We start from the raw sequence: 17,273 nt of genomic DNA on the forward strand, positions 1-17,273 counted from the left end.
GTTCTCGGGTAGTGAGAGTGTTCTGGTTTGTTTGGGTCGGGGTGACTCAATTCGGTGGTGATAGATCGTCGGGTGGCGTTCGTCTACGGAGCGGTCTAGGGATTTGGGAAGGAGAATAGATGCCTCTTTGGGCCATGTTTTTCGCCGAAGGTTGTGTGTTTTTCTGATGGCGGCGTTCGGTCAGATCAGGGAGAGGGAGGCGAGGGACTTGGGCAGTATCACGTCCTATCTCTTGCGCGATCATCCCGCCGAGGGAGATGCTTACGACGTTGATGGTGCGTTTGGGGGGTGGGGAGGCGGGTAGGGGGTAGGAGGGCAGCCAGCCGACGGAGGGGTCGGCCAGCACCTTCGGCAATGTCCAGTGCCATCTCGCTCGTGCTGTACCGCATCAGTGGCGTGTCGCTGTCGCCCATCCCGCGGTTGTCAATCAGCATGACCGAGTACTGGTCGCGCCGTTCGTGGCCGAAGTGCAGCGTTTGACGCTGCCAGGCAGATTTAAAACCGCCCAGGCCCATGATGAACTGGGAGTGGTGAGCGAGTGAAGCAGTGAGTTGGTGGGGGGGGGGGTCATTTGAGGGCGAAACCCAGCTCAGTAACTTACAATGAGCCTGATCGGCCCGACACCATGTATTTCCCAGGAGATGTTGAATGGTCCGCCACGGCCCTGGGCAACCGGCGCCAGGCCCTGGCGGTCCGGCTCAAGCTCCCAGAGTGTTGTTGGGAAAGCAGGATGCTTGATGGTCTCGGCGACCGTCGGCACGCTCGGTGGTGGTGTTCCAGGCGCCATTCTATACGGGGCGATGTGTTCTGTGGTTGCGATTGACTAAAGCGGAGGTTTCGCTTACATTCGATTGAGTTAACGGTGGTTAGGTTGTTGAAGATGATGTTGACCGCGGCTTCGGTTGCTCGGCACCGGACCGGAGGCGTTTGTTGATGTGGGGCCGCCGCCGGAATGGAAGGGTGACGTAACTCAGACTAAAATTTGAGCCTTTTGCCTTCTTCTTTCTCCATGTGGCTCATCAACATCAGGGATATTCGCAGCATTTGACCGAAAGATATGAGTATATATGTAGTAATCTATATATTTATCAAGAATATATAGACAAACTCCACTCGTATCATGAAAACGGTGCTGTGTCCAAGGAGAAATTAGAAGGGACCATGTATTCTCGATCCAGCTTTAAACTAGGTCCTACGGGCGATTCGAGATATTATTTCCGACCAGATTAAGCCTCACTAACCCCTTGGTTCAACTTTGGCCAACGCGCTTTGCTGCCGACCTGTACCGACAACGCCTACGCTGCTTCGCAGGACCAACAACTCGCTTCGGCGGGGTCCTCGCATCCCTTCTCCTGAAACTTTGCGACCTGTGGGTACGGGCAAACGATACGATGCTGAATGGATCCGTCAAGCACCTTGACATCAACAGGTGTATGTTCCGGCGCGGTCCCGTTCTCAACCCAAGTCCGGAGCTGATCAAAGAGGCTGGTAGGCTGGCCGCTTGCGCGATCAAAGCAATGTCCCAATCCGGGGAACTCGTAATGACGGTAGAAGTCGGAAGTGTCTTTCTGCAGGGCAGTTACCTCGGCATGGTATTGTCTAGTGGCCCCAGGTGGGACGAGAGGATCCCACTATGAGGGTTAGCCGTTTCTAATCGGGGAAATGACGGCGGGCAAGGTAGAACGTACCAGGCCGTGCCAACTTAACAGCTTACCACCAGCATCGCGGAAGCGAGAAAGGTCCGGGTCAGCGCTCTCAAAAGAGCCGTAAATCTGACGGCCAGAATGTACCATGTCATCAAACTGGCTGTATGTTAACTTCGAGATGTCCAAGCTGGGGTCTCCCTTTCCGACGAATGCCTCCAGCCAGTCAACCGCCAATTGGTTTGGCCGGCCAACGCAAACACCAGAGTCGCACTTTGTTGCCGCGGTGCCTGCTATGCTAAGTGCGGTGAGACCCTCGTTGCTGATATCTGTGCCCGGGCCTAGACCATACCAGGTCCAGGCCCCGTTAGCTGTGATGACGCCGTGCCAAGTGGCATTGGCGATCACCGTCGCGGCAGTACCGATCTTGACCGTCTCATTGCCCGCCTGGCGGCAGTTAGGGACCGGGGTGCCGATGAGTTTGGAGGGGTTGAAAGCGGCGAGGCAGGCGTCGATGTCCGAGATGATGCCGTCGACTACACCGTCGAGGTCATCGCACTCGGAAATGGCGGCAGCGGTAATGGCCTCTAGCTCGCACCCGTACGGGTAGTTGTTCAACATGTTCATCACTTCCTGCGGCCAATACATCGCCGGTGCCGTCCGGGGCAAGTACATGGCGGGGGCGCCCGCCGTGATACCGTCATATGCTGTGGGGTACCGTTGGGCCAGCATCATCCCCTGGCGGCCGCCCTGGGAACAGCCGTTGAAATACGAATAGGCTGCGGGCCTGCCGTAGAAGCTTTCAACGACGTCTTTGCCAATGATGGCCTGATCATTGAGGGCCACAGAGGCAAAGTTGTTGACATTGTACCAGTTGATGTTTCCAGGGCTTTTCACAGCCCAAACCGCGGGATCCAGGTTGTTCCCGAGCCCGGCGTCCGTTGTGGTTGACGCATAGCCATCGGCGAGTGACCCAACCATCATCTCATAAGTGACAGCCTGGCGGCCGGCCGCCCAGCCCGCACCCCCAGATGCCTGCAGACGGTCGTTCCACGTTGGGTTCTCAATGGGTAACCAGGTTTCGACAAATAGTTTGTCTTCTTGTCCCGGGTGTGTGTAGGATACGGTGACGTTGCAGAAGGTTGCATTGTGAATTTCTGTCGAAGGCTGGGTGCCTCTTATAAGATCAGCCGAAGAAGCCGTGTAATTGGTTACGAGTGCAGTATTGATAGAGAGCACTTCGGCGCCAAATAGGCCTAGGTCGCTGAACGTCGCGGGTACACACGCCGCACGCAGGGACGCGGCCATGTTTGAACGGGATGTGATGGTAGAGGTCGGGTAGGTAATGCTAAAAAAGAGATGATATGGTTGAGTCGGAAGCCGAGGTTTAGAGACTGGCGAATTACGGTCTTATAACGTTGAATGCGTCGTATTTTATGAATCGCCAAATGAACCTTTCCAAGGCAACAGCTACGCTTACACAGTGGGTATTTCCCTGGCCCCCAATCCTTCCTTGATTCCAGCCTATCATCATCAAACCGCACTGTAAACCCTGCGGACTTTTCGGGTGTGGTGCTGTTCCTTCCTGCATTGGCACCTTTCCCAATCCCGGCTGCCCGGGCAGGTAAGGAAGGATTCGGGTTGACTCAAATCCGCATGGTAGCACTGCAGATTTCGTTGCAGGGGAACCAATTGCCGAAGGAGAAGAGGAAGCAGGATCACTAATGAGACGGAAAAACGGAAAAACGAAGAACATTCAAAGACACTGAATTGACTCGTGGAACGGACTTGAAACACCAAAAGAGAGTTTGCATCAGAGGTACCTAACCCACTCAAAGTCATTTTAAACATCGTATGTACCTTATGTACATACCTACATTGATCGTGCTGTGTGCGAGACTCGAGGCCTCACTCCTGTGCAACAGACGAGATAGCGAGGTACCTAGGTGCTAAAAGACCGTTTTTTTTTCTTGCAATCTGCACAGTTCCCTGGCCCTTTGTTTTCTTCTCTAACAAGCTAACACTCGCAAAACTGACACGGGTGCCGTGAATCATACTATAGGTAGGCAGGCGTGGTTCGCCTGTTGGGACTCAGCGTGTAATTACCCAGATAACTACCTAATTTACTTCGTACAGTTTCTCAATTTCTTCCAACTATCGAACAATACCCGAGTCTGCAGGCAGCTTTGGTTCACACTTCCACCAAATTCGCTCAACTCCTGTTATTCGGGGAGACCATAGTCACCACCTCCACCAGTATCGCGGATACGATCAGCCCCTGACTGCAACAAGTCACCCGTCTTCCCGCATTGCACCAGATCACGCGACAGAAACCCAGTGCGTTCCCGTTAACAGAACGGCTCATTTTCAATGTGAAACCTTGTGCCTGGCAAAGAACCTGCCGTTGGCCCGATTGGCACCACCGTCGACTACAAGAGGAGGCACTGCAGGTACCCGTTCAGGAATGTGCATACCGGTAGTGGGGGCCCGAAGGACCCTGACACTTGGGAGTGTGTTTACTAGGTAGTGAGGCTGTGGGATGTGGGGGTTGGTAATAGTAATGTTGAGACACCGCTACGCCTGTGATGAGATGAGACCTAGTTACCTCGTTATTGAAGGTACCCCTAATGAAAGCATACAGTGCATTTGAAATACCCTTCTCTGTCACAACGAAGCTCTTCCTTGTGTGTCCAACAGAAAGTGCGGCCGAGGTCCAAAGTTTGTCTATCGATGGAGACAGTATTTTCAGTATTTTGGTGGGAAACCGCTGTGACGAACCTACTTCAGGACCCTGTCCTGTTAGGGTTCAGCTTCGGTTGAAGGTAATCTCTCAAGGGTGCTTAGGTTCGGTGCAGCCAAAAGGTGCACAACAAAGGCTTGTCTCAACAGTAGGCTTCCGAGCTTGTAGCGAACTGTAGTTGTGATTGCTAACTGGAGAACTCCCAGAGCTCTCCAGAACGGGTGACTATATACCTATCTAAGTCCTGTGTGCTCAGTGTGCTCAGTTGTACCCTCCAACTGAGCTCACTGAGCCACTCATGTGGGTTCCCTGATTGGTTTGTTTACTGGCCTGTGGTTCCGCCCGTCGGCATATCCGTGACAATTCAGCATGGTGGTTTGTGACAACCGCCCATATCGCGTTTCGTTGGAGATCGACAACCAGTCCATCCCCCGGTGTTCAGCCCTCTCAGCTGCTATCCTTGCCAGGAGATCCCGCTTACCATAGAGGATTTGTTGTAGAAAGGCCTGCTGTTACCTTAAAGTGAGAGATTTTCCGCCCCCAGCGATCGTTTTAGGCGGTGTGATGCCTGTTTCTAATTCAACCACATTAACCTTATTCGCCAGCGCCAGGTTTATCTTCAACCTCAGCTGTGTCCTAGAAAGCACATATGGTCCAGACCCAGATGGCATACACGGGGGGCTAGCCACGTTGCAGATCTGGACGACCTCCGATTAAGCCTGCTGAGCGTCATGTCTGGACACTTCGGGCTGGGCTTCAGCTTGGCCCGCAGAAGATCACCATAGTCAATGCCTCGGCAAGTATCGTCAGCGATGCTCATTCATTACTGAGCGACTGACGCCGTCTCGCTCGTCAAACTCCCTTGCTTTTGCTTTGGGCCGATGCGCGTCTGCTTCCTGTTTGTTAGAGTTGTTGCTGTTTGGAGTGATTCAGGGTCGGATCCAGTACCGCAGCCAAGCGAGTGCTCACGGCGGTGATCGCTTGCGGCTTATTGCAAATTGTTCCATGGCCGGGAGCGTGTACGAGCCGGTGCGGGGGGGCGTTGGCGTATCAGTTTAGAAGAATTTTGAATGATTTTTCGGATGTGGATGTGCTGCGTGCGTGGAGGGCTGTAGCGGATGCGGTAGCGCCGGATACGAGGATGTTTATTATTGAGAAGTTGCTTGAGGCCGGGAAGCCGTCGGCGTATGGGGCCGCGCAGGATCTGTTTATGATGATGTTTGGGGGAAGCGGCGCAGTGCTGCGATGCATGCGGAGCTGGCGGCTTCTGTGGGCTTGCGGCTGCATGCGGACTTCGAGGACAAGTTTAATGGCTTTGGGGTGTTGGAGTTCCGTAAGGCCTGAGTAAGGGGTTTGCGTACCTATTCTCAGTCTGGATTCCCGGTAACGGTCTAGCCACTCTACCTCTGCAGGACGGCCCGAGTCTGGATGACCTACTGTATGAAGCATGGTATTAAGGGCACTGGAGGAAATTCAGAACCGGAACTACATCGTGGTCATATGCTCATGCCTTCTCGTCCCCTCGTTGATGCCAACTATCACAATGTTCATTTCATACTATTGGTCATGTCACAGCTCTTGGGGTGATTCTACACCTTTAACTCTTAACAACTGTTGGGCATGCTTCGTAAATGAGTCAGGCCTCAAGTCCTACTCTATTTAGGTATGATAATAAAGGACAAACGTTTCGCAATATCATTTGGCATTCGTCGATAACCCTCCAGTCATCTCCCACTCAGCCCCCTATGACCAAGAAAGCGGAACTCAGAGGGAGAAAAGGGAAAAAGGTAAAGAAAATTAAGAAATGGGAAGGAGTAAAAAGAAAAAGGAAAAGAAATAAAAGTAGGCCTTGGGGTCGAATACCAAGGAGGTGGTCGAACTGGCCTGGCAGGCCCGGTGGGAACAACAGAGAGCTAGCCAACAAAGTACTACTCGACAGAGGGTATTAAACAGGAGGATAGCCGACGAAGACCCCCCAGCCCTCTTGTTTACCGACAAAGCTCTGATGAGACACGAAGGTCTTACAAAGGCGCAGAGCTCCCTCCTTTCCCAGGCCCGTATCGGGGATATAGGCCTCCGGGACTACCTGTTCAGGGTGAAAGTCCCGGAGGTCCGCACCCCCTATTGCGAGTGCGGGAGAGGCAGGGAGACGGTGGAGCACTTGGTGGTTTGGTGCCCCGACCCGCCGTTACAAAGGCCGTGGGGCGGCAGAGAGATTCGGTCACATCGGGACCTACAAACCGTATTACGGGGAGTAGGTGCCCGGGGCAGAAGATTTGTTAGGAAGGTCCTTGGCTGGCTGATGGACTCTGGCCGGCTACTGGAGTATAGCCTGGCCAGAAGGCTGGAGCTAGAAACAGTGGATGGGAAGGGCTAGAGGGCCCGGAGGCCGGCAAAGGGCCTCCTTTCTTTTGCAGTATGACGGATTCATAGATTGTTGTCTCAAAGTGGTAGACAGAGGTTTTTATCCGGCCTATACGGTACGGTTTCCTTTGTAAATAGCAGTAGAAGGACCGGCGCGCCCCAGGGCATATCGGTGTAGGAAATAATATTAATAAGAGTAGGCCTTGGGCTTTCCCGCGGCCCTCTTTTCGTTCCTCTAACTGAAGGTTTCGACGACACCTACACTTGGAATTCGGCTTTTTATTCCCCTGTGAGCGGTGCCAGCATCTCTATTGTTACAGCATTCTGTGTTGAATTAAAGCCAATTATCTTGTCTCGAGGAATTATTTGATCTATAGTTAACGTTTTGTAAGATTGTGTCTCACAGTGAAGGAAGCAATGCGCATCTGAAGATTCCGAATTGCAACTTGTGTTACGGAAAAGAAAAAGAGACCTAAAAATGCCAGTCATTTGTCTTCTCACACAAGCATACAGGTACACAAACACAAGCTACCCTCCGATACCCACGAAGGGAGCTTCTTTGACTTGTCAAGCTGGCAGGGGTGTAGATACATCCGTGCTCAGCTTCGCGCGGTCCCCACTGCATCCTCGGACTCGTCGTTTTGCAAGGTGACACTCAGCCGCCAGGGCATGCTGGTGCCGACCCAAAAAGGCAACCAGCGACTGCGTGGCCTCGCTAGGTAGGTAGCTCAGGCTGCCAAATCCCCACGCAACTTCCAAGACCCTCACGGAGACTTTTACCCCTGGACGGCAACCACAAATCGCCGACAACCCGTCACTTTGGCCATGGCGGTTGATATAAGTAGGAGATGAACGGTGAAAAAAGTTCAAGGAATGCCATCAACAAGTTAAGGAGCAACTTTCAGTCTTTTGTCATCCAACGCACCCAACCCGTGTCCTTTTAGACGCCTCATGACCTGAATCTATCCTCAATCGCGTAATATCGTTCTTCATCATGCCGCCGCCTCAAAATCTCAACATCCTCATCACGGGTTGCTCCCCAGGGGGGATGGGCGCGGCCCTAGCTGTAGCATTCCACAACGCAGGCCACCACGTCTACGCAACGGCGCGGAACCCATCCAAGCTGTCGCCCCTTGCTGAGCAAGGCATCCAAACACTAACCCTCGACATCACCTCACCCTCCTCCATCGAATCAGCCGTCTCGGCCGTCACCACCGCGCTCCCGCCCACCCGTGGCCTCGACATCCTCATCAACAACGCCGCAGGCAACTACACCATGCCCGTAATCGACGCCACCCTCCCCGCCGCGCGCGAGCTCTTCGACCTCAACGTCTGGGCCCACCTGGCCGTCACCCAAGCCTTCCTCCCACTCATCCTCCGCTCCACCAACCCCAGCCCCAACCCCAACCCCCCAAACACCCCCACCACCACCACCACCACCTTCGCCCCCCTCATCGTCAACCACACCTCGGTCGGCTCCGTCGCCGCCCTCCCCTTCCAGGGCATCTACAACGCCTCCAAGGCCGCGCTGGCCATGCTGACGGCCACCATGCGCATGGAGCTGGCGCCGTTTGGCGTGCGCGTCGTGGACCTCAAGACGGCCGGGGTGCGCACCAACATCATTGCAAATAGCAATTTCCATCGGCACGGTTCTGCTGATTATGGTAACAACAGTGGGGGTGGGGGTGGGGGCCGGTTGCCGGCGGGGTCGGTGTTTGCGCCGGTGCGGGAGCAGGTGGAGCGGATTATGAGCCAGGAGGGGTTGAGGGAGAGGGGGATCAGCGCGGAGGAGTGGGCGGGGGAGGTGCTGGCGGTGTTGTTGGGGAGGAGCGTGCCGGCGGAGGTGTGGAAGGGCGAGAGTGCGCTGGTGGCGAGGATGGCGACGGCGATTCCGTGCGGGTTGGCGGAGGGGGTGGTTAAGAAGATGACGGGGATGGATGCGGTGGAGGAGGGGATTAGGAGGGTGAGGGGCGGGTGACGGGAGGTTTTGTTTGGGGTTGGGGGGTTGCGGGCTGTGTATAATAGCTGTGTGTACTGGGTACTTGGGCGTTTTATACCATCTCCTCTTTGTCACTGATAATCATGGGCTTTAACCGCCCCCCTCCAGCCCGCCCTCGCAAGTATCCCCAGTTTATCCCCCATCTCCGAAATAACTAGGCCTAGTCGCCGCTCACTCTTGGTGTGTGTTTACAACACAGGGGTAACGTTGTGGCAATGGTGGCCGGATGCGGCATGGCGAATAATGATTGTAATCGAGTGTGACTGTCCGGACTGACGGAGAAGTGGTATTGGCTCCCAAGCCAGTGATGGCGCCCGCCCCGAGGAGGTTAGTTGTTGTATGAGGCAGAAACCTCACTATTTTTGTGAGTGTTTGTGGTTCAGGTCAATACTAAGGTCGAGGTAGTTACTGAAGTTGAGAGAACGGTGCTTCTAATCATCCGGGTTGTCTCTGTCACGAGTATTGTTGAGCATATAATCTCAGTGCTGGGAAATATGGCAAGGGCTGGTAAAGAACTCGTGTGAGGGTCAGGGAAAACACCATGAACTGGGCTACACCATTGCTTACCAAGGCAGCTATAGGAACATGTCTCCAGATTCGGTTGTCACGTAGGTTGAACATGTCTCCGAAAAGCCGAGCATAGCCTACGAGACAAGCAACAACTTGAGCAAGTTAAAAAGGGCAAACTTGGTGGTTCTCGTGACGCCGGCTTGGATGGTGACAACTGGTTCGCTCGGATATGGCCAAGGATACCGATCCGGGTAAGCTGACTGTACATTGTATGCTCTTAAAATGTGTGGTCGGTACCCCTCCAGTGAACGGTTAAATGCGGTAACAAGGTAGACGTGATGCCATCGTGATGCGAGGTTGGATTCGGCACTATTATGGTATGCCCAGCGTAGCGGCCGCTTTTAACATACGGTGACTTTAAGCGACGGGTTGAAAACATGACCATGTACCTATTTACTATCATACCTCCAGCTTAACGGATTAAGGTTTGGTGTTCACACGCAAATTACATGCACAACCGTGGTTACAAGACGTGACCATCCGCCAGCTGGCGGCATATAGGCTGAGCAATAACATAATTCAACACTAAACTCCCATTGCCAATGCAAGTCTGTTACGTATCACGGTGTTTTCTTCGCGCATCTGGTAGACCTGTTCTTAGTAACAATGGGAATTCCCAGGCATGTGAAGAGCACCCCGGTTGTGATGTATCGACGTCCTCCATCTCCGTGGGTAAGACGGAGAAACCGAGGGCTCGGACTTGATCTCAACGGCTTTCGGCAATCATATGAGCAAGGGTTCGATCCCAAACGCATGCCAGTCAGAAGGCGAGCGGTAGAGGTCTGAGAGTACGCATTGATATAATTATAACATGTTCCGGCCCTGAAAGGCGGGCTTGTTGTGTAACGCTGAGGGGGCGGTAGTTGTAAAATAATGCACGTAGTCTATAATTTGGCAGTGATAGACAGCAGAAATCGCTACGTTGGGAAAGGGGGGGTATACCACACAGTAGTCGCGGTCAAGAAACCGGATTTACTTTCCAGATTTCATGTTCCATGGGAACGTTAACCATGGATGATAAGCTGCCATGCTAAATTTATGTTTCCTTGCCTTGAACCCCTTCCGCTCGTGCGGTATTGTCTGAGCCATTAACAAGGACAACTTGAAAGATAGGTACTCTCCCAGGAATCCCGCCATCTGCTCACGGCCTGTTTTACAGGCTAATAATTCAGGGGATAAATTACGATTATAAACCTGCTTTGCCCGAGGCTTCATTTGTTCGTTTGTAATTATCTCGACCCAAAACAACAGCTCAGGGGGGTAGCTAATCACCCGGGTGCGGCACAGTTGGAGTCAGGTTCATGCATGCAACACCATGAACGATCGAGTCGGAGCAGACACAGAGGTCCCAGACTTTGAGAATTGGGATTCATGTCATCTGATGATTTATAACAGGGGATCCACCACAGCGGCATTCGGCACCGAATAGAGACTGGACAGTGGCGCGCTACTCCACCAGAAACAAAACCTCCCCGGTGAGACCCGGTAAGCCCGATGCCCCTGAACCCCTGTCCATTTGCCCAACGCCGGGGTACCGCCGGGCGCCGTAGGCTACCCCAAAACGCAAAATTAGGGCGAAGAACAATGCAAGGAGCCAGTCCAGAATGTGTCCACCTGCCAAGCGTTTTTGGCACGCGTCTAGTTCGAGTTTGGTTGAAGGATTCCGAAACAAGCCACGAGATCCCACAGATGAAGTTCGGGGCGCAGCGGAACGTTAGGACAAGGGCTTTGTCGTTTGATCTCGAAAGCATAAGTATTCGAATCATCCAACAGTTTTCTCACTTCCAGGATTGCCCATCCGAACCGTCCCCAACCGCAAGGCCTCTCTGAGCGCATTTCACTTACACGTTGACTCCTCCATCATGAAGCGTGCTACATCCCTCCTCGCTGTTGGCTTGTCCATTTCAGGCGGCTTAGCTCAAGTCGACGTTCCATCAAACTTTTTGCCAGGGGTGAAATGGCAAATCATCATTCAAAACACCCTCGACGTCAACGCCACTCTCCAACCCACCGATGCGGTCGTATGGGATCTTGACCTCTACCATGTCGCCCGCACCCCGGAAATTGTGACCCACCTTCGGGTAAGGCTTGTTTTATACGTATCCTCTGGGTAACGATGCTGACTGATGCAGAACAACGACCCCGATGCCATCCTGATCTGCTACTTCAACGCCGGCCTTGCCCAGGAGAGTGATTGCGACTATGACACCAAGTGGAAGAACAGCGGGCTCCTGGGCAACATCTACTCCCCAGATGAGCCTGAGTTCAGCGACGAACGCTGGGTCAACATCAAGAGCCAGACCGCACGGGATTGGATGAAGGACCGTATTACGCTGGCCCGCGACTATGGCTGCGACGGCGTGGATCCGGACAACATCGACGGCTACCTGAACGATCTAGACAACAACAACGGCACCGGCTGGGACCTGTCGGAGGGCGACTACGTCTCTTTCGTCACCGAGCTTGCCACGCATGCCCACAGTCTGACGACCGATCGAGGTCACACGCTACTAATCGGGCAGAAGAACGCGCCCGAGCTTGTCGAACAAATCAGCGGCGATCTCGACTTTGCCGTGCTCGAGGACTGCAAGACGCTCAACGACGACGAGGACTATGTGTTCTGCGGGGACTTCCAGACCTACATCGCCGAGGGCAAGCCGGTCTTCAGCATCGAGTACCCGTCCACCCTCGGCAACACAGAAACGGGCGCCTGCAATGCCGACGGCGCCAGTGACGAGCAGTACGCCGCCTCGTGCGCGACTGGCCAGGGGAACTCGGGCTTTAGCACGGTGCTGAAGATCCAAGGCGGCGAGGGCGAGCTGAACGGCTGTACCCAGTACTGCAGCGGCGGCGAGCCCGGGACGGGCGTGGTGGTCACGCCAACGGACCCCGAGTCTGACGGCAACAGGTGCCCATCGAACTCTACCAGTTGAAGCCAGGCAGGGGCTTTGCTTGATCCAAGAACATCCAAGTTGGCCCTGCTTACTTGGGTGGCTGTCGTTATCGCGCCGATGCTACTAGATCTCTTGTAATCGCTCGTTTATTCCAGCAAAACCTCTACGCTAAATACCCATAAACCCTGCAGTAATAACTCAGGTTTGCGCTAACAACAGCGCTCAAATATCCCTACACAACCCTCCCTTATTTGGGGCCCAAACCCACACGCCCTTGAGGCACCTCATTCAAATGCAATTAGTACTAGTACTGCCCGAAGAGCCCCTTCCTTCCTCCAATGGCAATCCTTCGCGCCACGCTGCGCGCCACGATACCGACACGGGATCTCGTCTTCCCATTCTCCGGCCCTTTTCCCTCTCCCTGCTGCACAGCCTTCCTCCTTGTGGCTTCCTCATCTAACGATCGCTCCAAGACCCTCACAACCTCCGTACCCCCCCTACCAGCCTTCACTCTCAGTGACAACCCGCCTTCCAACCTCCGCCCCAACCTCCGTACCCTGCTTCCCTTTGCGACCCTGCGTACAGCCTTCGACCTCCCATCCACCTCCAACTGTTCCTTTTCCGCCTCCCCCTCCAAGAACCTCACCTCCCCCCCCTTCCCACCGGGCCCCTGATCCAAGGCCTCTATCGCCTTCTCACCCTCCCCCAGCCCCACGTCCTTACATGTACTCTCCCCAACCCCCACACCCTTACTTTTCCCCAAAACAATCTTTCTACCCTGGGCACCATCCCCTCCTCCATCCTCCCCCCTCAATCCCACCCCCATCCCCCCCCCACCACAACAACACCCACGCCCCCCCGCCCTCAACCCCACCACTGCCCTCTGCCCCCTCCAGCAAGGGATACTCCACCGCCGCCACGCGATAGCATACGTGACGTGTGGGCCGGTCTATCCACTTCAAACCAACCGCACCAGTCGAGCCATTGGTACTAGTTGAGCTGACGCCGGTTGTCGCCGATACAGGCGCCGGCCGGCCTGACAAGGCGGAAAGGAGCTCGGTGGCAAAGGCGTGGGGGACGCCGGTCAGGGTGAAGGGTTGACACGAGGGGGCCGAGGGATTTGAGCGGGGAGAGGGTGTGGGCGATGTGGGCGGGGTCGGTGTAGGGGGTGGGTTTGGGAGTTGGGGTTGGTGGTGTTGGTGGCGTTGATGGTGGTGGTGAGGGGCGTGGTTGTGGTGGGGATTGGTTGGTGGAGATGGGGGATAGAGTAGGGGGAGGTGAGGGTGTGCCCGTTGGGTGATGGTGCTGGCTATCGTTTTGGTCGGGTTTCGGCGGATCCGGAGACGGGGCGGAGGCGGTTGGCCGAAAGCCGTGGTATCGCCGGACTAGCACGCGCAGGTCCTGGATGCTGGTGTTGCGTCGGGTGAGTTGGCGTTGTACGAAATCCTCAATCAACGTTTTGACGCCTTTCAGCCCCCGAAGAGCATCGAAGTACACTGCCTCCGGTCGCCAGCCACCTGCTAGCTTCGTAAAGTCCACCTCGAGCGTGATGGAAGCCATGAGCGGTCCGTACCGGTCCATGTAGTGCGTCGCCGCTAGTTGCGTCTCCTTGCGCACGTGGGGCGAGTAAACAACGTGGAAGCGGCGGGTGAGGAAGAGGGTAGCCAAGACATCAGCTCTCATGGCGGAACACACCGAGGTGTAGTTGTCGACGGAAGATAGGACGCTTTGAAGGCTGTCGAAGTAGCCCGTCGATCCCACACCCGGTTGATGGGGTCTGCTAACCGGCCACACCTCCCACAAGAACACTGGATGGTTCATGCGGATGGGTTTGTCGTGGGGCTCATTGCCAGCCAGAAGGTACTTCATTACTTTGAACCGGGCGGTGTCTGGGAGCCGGAAATAGGGGCCATTTGTCGAAGCGGCTTTACGTGAATGAGGCCCAAACTGGCTGTTGCGATTTGGGGACAGAGGTCCATCTCCTGGTCGCTTATCATTCCGCACGTCGAATGAAGGTGAGCCGGGGCCGACTGTGACCGAACTCTGCCTCAAGCGCGCCAGGTTCTCCACAAAGGCCTCCATCAGTCGCCCGGCTTTCCCTTTCATGACAGGAAATATACTTAGTCCAGACGAGTTCAATGCTGCGATCCCAGGGGGGCCGTTCATCGGAGATTTGCTGCATAAGAGAATTATTGCTCCGGGAGGATGTAGACGACGAAGTTTCGGGAGCCGGAGCTGATGAAACCCTTGGCAATACAAACGATGTTGCTCCGACTTTGGGGATATCGGGAACGCTGGTGGTGCGTCCTACATGCTCTAGCTCAGGGCTTGGCGGCACGTCGAGGTTGGAAGTGTTGGCGGTGCTTTCGAATGTTGCAGTGGAAAATGTCGACTTGAGAGTGGTTGGGGTCGATAACGGCAGTGACTCAGGAAATTCGTGGGTGTCTGGTATTTCTGGAAATTCTAGATGCTGTGATTCTTCCTTGGGGAGTTCATTTTCCCGAACAGGCTCCTTGAGCACTTCTCGAAGGGAAGAACGCCCAAGTCGCGACAATTTTCTGGTAAGACGGTTCATCCTGCTTACTATGCGACTGGATTAGTGTGAGTCTCAAAAACAAAAAGAAAGATAAGAATACATGAATTGTCCAGCTCAGTTAATGGTGTTGCATAAGGTAAGGTATCCAGATCCAGGTGTGACGGAGTAAGTCGTGTTTCGTGGATGTTGGTAAGGTAAGCCCCCAAAATGGCGATTGCAAAATACTAAAATGCCTGTCAAAGTGGTTGTCGCACTAAGCTTTATACATGATGCCGAACATTGTGAAGTTGATTCATGCTATGTTTTTCTCATTGTTTCGAGGTGTGTTGTTCGCAGTTGCCAACCTTGTCAGTTGTCGCACAAAGGCCACGTCTGGCTGGGAAGGAGGCACTGAAGGTTTCCTTAGGCAGTGCTGGCCTATTGTTACGGTCTTTTCGAATAACACAATGGTCACATTTGTGGCAGGCAAGTGAGTATGGGACGACAAGATGTTGACTTTGGATAAAACCATACTGCATACGAAGCACATTATACACATACAAGTGGCCAAGCTGTTGATCAAGTGTAACGGACTGAAGTTTATAGTGATATTGGCCAATCACCATTTCGTGTAATCTTGCAGATCAGAAAGCCAGCCCCCTAACTGAAAATAGTGAAACCGACTTTGATTTTATGCAGTAACTCGCCCCTTAATCGGGCAAGTAAACACAATTGCAAAAGGGGATCGACAGGGTTAGGGTCGGAGACAGCCCAGGCTCCACTGAGCCCCACCATCTGTGCTTTTTGCTCTTGCAAGCCTGGGAAAGAAAAAGCGGCCCCTTATCGATAAACAAAATAGCCCCCGCGAATAACCAACCCCACCATTTGCTGCGCTCGCCTTCAGGGCAGAGCTTCTGGCGCATCTTGACGCAGCCCGTTTGCGACTTTGCTCCCAGCAACAGCTTCCCGGCCAACCCACCATCTATCGCCATGTCTCAGCCATCAGCCCCCAAAACCTTCAATGCCGAAGAGGCTGACAACCTCGAGGATGTACGGCCCCTCTCCTAAACCACCCGCGACACCACCAGCCACCCGCTGACCAAGACGACCTCCGCAGATCGAGAAGCAGTTTGCTGTCAAGGTGGTGCAGCACATGCAGACCTACTGGTCCATCCTTGAGCGCGTCAAGGGATCGTCGCTGCGCCTGACTCGTATGGACGATGACATCTACGAGCACCTTAAGAGGGACTTCCCCGAGTTCGACCCGGCCGAGACCATCGACGAGGACCAGATGAAGAGCAAGGAGGGCAAGGAACGGTGGCGCAACTTCATGATGGTGTATGAGAAGAAGGTCGACGACTACAACTTTGGCACCATGATGCGGTCGAACCCCAAGTGGGAATACGGCCGGGAGGAGACCATCTTCGGTGAGTGCCTGATGCCGGTTCTCAGACCAGAACACGGACGGGGCTAACGATGCGCAGTGCCGAGGATGCAGTTCTACGCTGTCGAGATTGCGCGGTAGGTTCTACCTTGGGCTGTACACCATACGAGGTGCTGATGCTGACTCTCCGCAGAAACCGGGCGGGCTTGAACGACTGGGTTTATGAGCAGGCTCAAAAAGAGAAGGCCTCGTCCTCGTGAGAATACCATTACATATTAAGAAAATTACCATTCTCATCGCGTGAAATGTGGCCAGTGCGCCCTCGAGCCGCCTCCTGGAATGTTTCTTTCAGCCCCTTAGTATTGTTGTCCTGTTTGGCCCACTTGCATGTTGAGCACAATACTAAGAGCAAACAAAGCCGCGCCCCTCCCACAAGAATAGTTACCACGAGGCGCGCCCGAATTATGGGACTGTCCCTGGGATCGAACTGTTCGTATTATACTGATCTGGAAACTTGAGCTGATCGGATATCGCCCAAGCTTGAGTTCGAATTGAGTTGTCAACAACTCAAATATCTACTACCAATGGCTTGACCGCCATCACTCAATCTTCCAACCATCACTGGTCTTCCTTTTCCGAACTCAGCCATTCTATCAGTTTGCGAACAAGCTATCAACAAACAAGACCATCACCTGACTAACTAAAACCACCACAACGACCATGGCATCTTCGGCCTTCAACCAAGACCACCAACCTCGATTCACCAAATCAACAATCTCCTCGACCCCATCCGACAAAACCCACCACAACAACACCACCACCCATCTCGACCACCGCTCCACCCCAACCATGCCCACAACACCACCAACCCCCCCCTCCACCATCGCACACCTCTTCACCTTCACATCACCGGACCACACGGCCCCTCCTCCTCCTCTCCCTCACCACCGCTGCCCTCGTCGCCGCCGGCCGCACCGTCTATGCCATCCTGCTCGGCCGCATCTTTGCCATAGTCGCCCGCTTCGGCGCCGGCCTGCTCGCCCCGCACGACTTCCTTGCTCAGATCGCACACTGGGCCGTGTGGATGTGCGTGTTGGGCGTCGGGGTGTGGGCGGTCTCGACCGTGGATGTCGCCGCGTGGGTGGTGGGTGGGGAGTTGAGAGC

The 17,273-nt window shown here is 54.3% G+C and overlaps 8 protein-coding genes across 8 annotated transcripts in view; 5 read left to right on the forward strand and 3 right to left on the reverse strand.

Annotated features, from left to right (window-relative positions):
- Positions 1-218: 218 nt before the first annotated feature.
- On the reverse strand, positions 219-787 carry CHGG_09815 (uncharacterized protein; the record flags this gene model as incomplete). The annotated part of the gene is made up of 2 exons (XM_001227741.1): positions 219-521; positions 602-787. The coding sequence occupies 2 exons, from the start codon at positions 785-787 to the stop codon at positions 219-221; spliced, it is 489 nt and encodes a 162-aa protein (XP_001227742.1).
- Positions 788-1,295: 508 nt separating this feature from the next.
- CHGG_09816 (uncharacterized protein) lies at positions 1,296-2,951 on the reverse strand (the record flags this gene model as incomplete). The annotated part of the gene is made up of 2 exons (XM_001227742.1): positions 1,296-1,568; positions 1,689-2,951. The coding sequence occupies 2 exons, from the start codon at positions 2,949-2,951 to the stop codon at positions 1,296-1,298; spliced, it is 1,536 nt and encodes a 511-aa protein (XP_001227743.1).
- A 3,437-nt stretch (positions 2,952-6,388) lies between these two features.
- CHGG_09817 (uncharacterized protein) lies at positions 6,389-6,760 on the forward strand (the record flags this gene model as incomplete). Its single annotated transcript, XM_001227743.1, has 1 exon — positions 6,389-6,760. One exon carries the CDS (start codon positions 6,389-6,391, stop codon positions 6,758-6,760), a length of 372 nt encoding a protein of 123 aa, XP_001227744.1.
- Positions 6,761-7,741: 981 nt separating this feature from the next.
- Positions 7,742-8,725, forward strand: CHGG_09818 (uncharacterized protein; the record flags this gene model as incomplete). The annotated part of the gene is made up of 1 exon (XM_001227744.1): positions 7,742-8,725. The coding sequence occupies one exon, from the start codon at positions 7,742-7,744 to the stop codon at positions 8,723-8,725; it is 984 nt and encodes a 327-aa protein (XP_001227745.1).
- Positions 8,726-11,178: 2,453 nt separating this feature from the next.
- Positions 11,179-12,249, forward strand: CHGG_09819 (uncharacterized protein; the record flags this gene model as incomplete). Its single annotated transcript, XM_001227745.1, has 2 exons — positions 11,179-11,397; positions 11,449-12,249. 2 exons carry the CDS (start codon positions 11,179-11,181, stop codon positions 12,247-12,249), a joined length of 1,020 nt encoding a protein of 339 aa, XP_001227746.1.
- A 951-nt stretch (positions 12,250-13,200) lies between these two features.
- Positions 13,201-14,376, reverse strand: CHGG_09820 (uncharacterized protein; the record flags this gene model as incomplete). Its single annotated transcript, XM_001227746.1, has 1 exon — positions 13,201-14,376. The coding sequence occupies one exon, from the start codon at positions 14,374-14,376 to the stop codon at positions 13,201-13,203; it is 1,176 nt and encodes a 391-aa protein (XP_001227747.1).
- Positions 14,377-15,715: 1,339 nt separating this feature from the next.
- Positions 15,716-16,369, forward strand: CHGG_09821 (uncharacterized protein; the record flags this gene model as incomplete). Its single annotated transcript, XM_001227747.1, has 4 exons — positions 15,716-15,775; positions 15,843-16,152; positions 16,210-16,246; positions 16,303-16,369. The coding sequence occupies 4 exons, from the start codon at positions 15,716-15,718 to the stop codon at positions 16,367-16,369; spliced, it is 474 nt and encodes a 157-aa protein (XP_001227748.1).
- Positions 16,370-17,236: 867 nt separating this feature from the next.
- The window catches only part of CHGG_09822 (uncharacterized protein), a gene marked incomplete at both ends in the record, with an annotated part of 3,427 nt that continues 3,390 nt past the window's right edge, over positions 17,237-17,273 (forward strand). Inside the window, one exon of the mRNA XM_001227748.1 lies at positions 17,237-17,253. Within this exon, the coding sequence (XP_001227749.1) occupies positions 17,237-17,253 (17 nt within the window). The remainder of the gene's footprint in view (positions 17,254-17,273) is intronic.

This window comes from Chaetomium globosum, genomic scaffold (assembly GCF_000143365.1).
Source record: "Chaetomium globosum CBS 148.51 scaffold_7 genomic scaffold, whole genome shotgun sequence".
Taxonomy (NCBI): Eukaryota; Fungi; Ascomycota; class Sordariomycetes; order Sordariales; family Chaetomiaceae; genus Chaetomium; species Chaetomium globosum.